The sequence below is a fragment of the Chaetura pelagica genome, unplaced genomic scaffold, assembly GCF_000747805.2.
Source record: "Chaetura pelagica isolate M959 unplaced genomic scaffold, ChaPel_1.0 scaffold630, whole genome shotgun sequence".
NCBI classification, from domain to species: Eukaryota; Metazoa; Chordata; class Aves; order Apodiformes; family Apodidae; genus Chaetura; species Chaetura pelagica.
The window spans coordinates 503,668-507,132 of record NW_009951855.1 but is presented as its reverse complement, the minus strand read 5'-3'; the positions used below and the strand labels follow the sequence as shown (position 1 = coordinate 507,132).

The window sequence follows — 3,465 nt, the reverse complement described above, 5'->3', positions numbered from 1 at the left end:
CTACATGTGCAAGAGCTCTTTGAACATAAGATAATTTGCTGTTTTGTCTCAAAACCTAGTGAAAAGAAAGCAAAGTATAGTTACAAAAATTATTTCAAAACAAGACTATGTAATTTTTCAAATGTTAGCATATTTATACAAAGGTTTGCATTTGTATATTTTCCTTGAGCACTATGTTCCTGTTATTTGACAATACCTTTTTAAAGCAATGTTTTGACTTTCCAAATAAAGTTTGTATTTATGAAAGTGCATCACCTAACATATAGTATCAGTTCTACTATGCATTCAATAAATTAAAAGCCCACCAATACATCTGTCCTGGTTTGAGCCAGGATAAAGCCAATTTTTCTTTTTACTGATTTTTTTTTCCTTCAGTAAGCTCTCTTGTAACTAGCAACAGTGTGTTCTGCTAGGCTGATAAGACAGTGGAATGTTTTTCTAACTACTGAGGCTTCAAGGCCGCACCTTCACTCTGCCGGCTCAGACACTATGGGGAGATCTGTGACCCCCCCGTAGGAGGCTGAGTTAGATGGACAGCAAAATTGGCCAAAGATATTCCATTCCATATATCTACGTAAGCTCAGAGGAAGGTCAGAGATCACAGAAGACAACTTCCTTCCTTCTCCTTCTCCCCTTCTCTCCCGTCCATGGCCGGCATCCAGGGAGGACTCTGTTCATCCATCACCGTCGACCCTTAGGCTTGAGCTCTCGTGACCCCCATAACTCTCTGCTTTCTCCAGCAGCAGCTCCGGGATTCCTCGGGACTCTTCCCAGATCAGGGAAGTGCTGTGGGAGTTGCTGGGGTGGGGGGAGGCGAGAGGTTTTTGCCTATACCTGAATCTATCTGTATATAATTATATATATTTTCTTGTATGATTCATTAGTGTTTCAATTAAAGCTGTGTAGTTTAGTTTTCAATCCAGCCAAATCTCTCTCTTTTTCTCTCTCTCCTTCCCTACCTGGGTGGGAGGGGGAGGGGATCGAGAGCATTGTTGTCGGACCTGAGTGAAACTGTGATAACATCTTTCTTCCAGTTTATTTTTCTGGTTTATTTTTCCAGTTACATTTTTCTGTTTTCACTGAGAATCTAAAAACAACATTCAAATGACTTACTGACTGAATCTCTTTATCTTCTATACCCCTGCAGGCTGTTTTGCAATTTGTAAATGGAAATCTGAATACACTTGGCTACTACTTGAAAAAATAATCATAAACATAGCTAATTAAGAAAAAGGATGTATGTTGTCACTGAATAATTTTAGCATACTGCCTGCATTTATGCCCATTAGGCACTGTATAGCACCCATTATTATCTAAACACTTATATTTCCTTGTTTATATTAAGTTGATACTAATTATATCAGCTCATATTAATTATAAATATTTGGTTTATATATGTTGTTGCAGATAATTTACTTTCACAATTGCTTTCAGTTCTTTGCAAGTGTTTATTTCTGGAACACTGCACAATTATAAACACCTGTCAGTTGCAAACAATGTCTTTAGTAGGGGACGACTACATGGTCAGAGGCATAGATTACAATTTCAATTTCAGACAACACTCTTGTGTTGAGGTTTAGCAACAGAGTTTAGCTCATTGTTATTTGAAAAAGACCCATCTAGTAAAGGCAGTATTAAAATGCTTTTATATTGATTTTTCTTACTGCTGTTTCCCAGCAGAATTACACGTTCCTTTTCTAGTTTGAAAGAAAAGCATTATATTAAATTTGTGTGTATAGCTATATAGTTAAATACAATTTTACATGTGTGCATTCTCCACAAGAAGAAATGTTAGCCACTATTTGCAGTTCAAAATTTTATAAAAATAAAACCTATGTTCAATGTTGTGCTGAACATTCCCACCAACATAATGGGAACATACACAGTCATATACCTGTCATTACATAAAAGGAACAAAAGCTCCCTTTGGAGAGAAGCTTTAAATAAATATCTGTATTTGGTCTCATTTCTAACATTACTAGGTAAATTGTCACTTTTAGTATTCCATTACAGATCACCACAGGGGTGGACACTCTTCAGGCTGCTCTCTTCAAGCAGCTCGAGAAAACTGGGGTGGTGGTAAAGGACCCAAAAGCACTGGCTTTTGGGTAAGATCCAGGAGAAGTCAACTATGGAAGACCAAAGAGAACATGTCATTTCTAAGGAAGGTACCGTGGCATTACTACTAAGTACAGCTTTTGTTTCCTGTTACAGCTGATAAAGCCACGCACTTATTGTGCATGGCACAGCATTATCAGCGCTGTAACAACTAAAATAAACACATTTCAGGAGTGAACCAGAACGGGCCTCTCTCTGAGGGAGCAGATTCCTCACCTGCACATCACCCGGCCCAGGCCGGCTGGCCCGGCAGCGGGGCTGCTGAGGGAAACCCTCACTAGCAAGAGCCTTCATCCCACTAGAATCACTGTGGAAAGGCAACCAAGCGAACCGGGGCCCTGGGCAGCACCGAGGCCGCGGGCAGCACCGAGACCAGGCCTCCCCTTCTCAGCCGCGCCAGCAGGGACGGGGGCAGCGCGCGGGGGGGCGGCAGCCGCACAGCGGGGCGGCGGGGGAGGAGCTGGAAGCTGAGCTGGGGGGCTTTGGGCCTTAGCTGCCCGGGAGAGCCCGGCACAGCCCGGGCCGCTGCCGGATCCACGGCCGACCCCTGCGCTCCCCTGCGGCCTCAGGCCTTTCTAAACAGTTTTTAAGGACTTGGCAAAGCCCAAGCGTGTGCTGCGCACTTTGGCAGCGTGACAGAGAAGCAGCTTAACCAGGGAAATAGAGACTGTACTGGTGTTTTTTTGGAGGTTTACCTGGACACTGTGTCTGGTGGTGGCGATCCTACTATTTCAAGACAATATCCTGTAGGAAATGGAATTTGCCACCCGTGCCCGTGTACTGTGGTTTCTCCACCCTGTCTGCAACTCCTGGACTCAGCAGATGTTTTTGTGTAATACACTGCATAGTGTCACACACTAAACATTGCTGGGTGTTTTGTATCTGATATGTTACAGGACAAGTTTTGGATAACCAGAGTCGGGCTCCTTGGAGTTTGTCATCCATAACAGATTTCTTGTGGTCAATAGCAGATTTTGTGGTCCTGTTGTAAGTAGACACTTAATTCTTTTGCTGAGTTTTAATTTAGATTTGTCATAAGTAGATGCTACTCAGTGCTACCAGGAATACAAAAGTAAAAATGTTAGATCTGCTCTTTGTTATTCCATAGCTACTGTCCCCAACATACAGATTAATGCTTTACTATGACTTTGTGGCTTTGGTTATTAAGCACTATAGTATAATTAATTAAAAAGAAAAGGGTATCAAAATGAGGGTAACTTAATGACAGCTCAAATGAGTTTCCTTAGATTTCTTCCGTTTTAATACTGCCAAAAGTAAACATACACTTCTGTTAAACCACTAGTTTCTAATAGCTGAGCAGGTAAGATCATTTGGAGAATTCCTGCT

General features: G+C 41.9%; 2 protein-coding genes across 2 annotated transcripts in view; both read left to right on the top strand.

The window, feature by feature from the left end:
- Positions 1-678: 678 nt before the first annotated feature.
- ACTR8 (ARP8 actin-related protein 8 homolog (yeast)) overlaps positions 679-3,465 on the top strand; it is a gene marked incomplete at its 5' end in the record, with an annotated part of 14,532 nt that continues 11,745 nt past the window's right edge. The window contains one exon of the mRNA XM_009993339.1: positions 679-701. Coding sequence (XP_009991641.1) covers positions 679-701 — 23 coding nt within the window. The remainder of the gene's footprint in view (positions 702-3,465) is intronic.
- The window catches only part of LOC104384933 (selenoprotein K), a gene marked incomplete at its 5' end in the record, with an annotated part of 3,306 nt that continues 2,851 nt past the window's right edge, over positions 3,011-3,465 (top strand). Inside the window, one exon of the mRNA XM_009993328.1 lies at positions 3,011-3,105. Coding sequence (XP_009991630.1) covers positions 3,011-3,105 — 95 coding nt within the window. The remainder of the gene's footprint in view (positions 3,106-3,465) is intronic.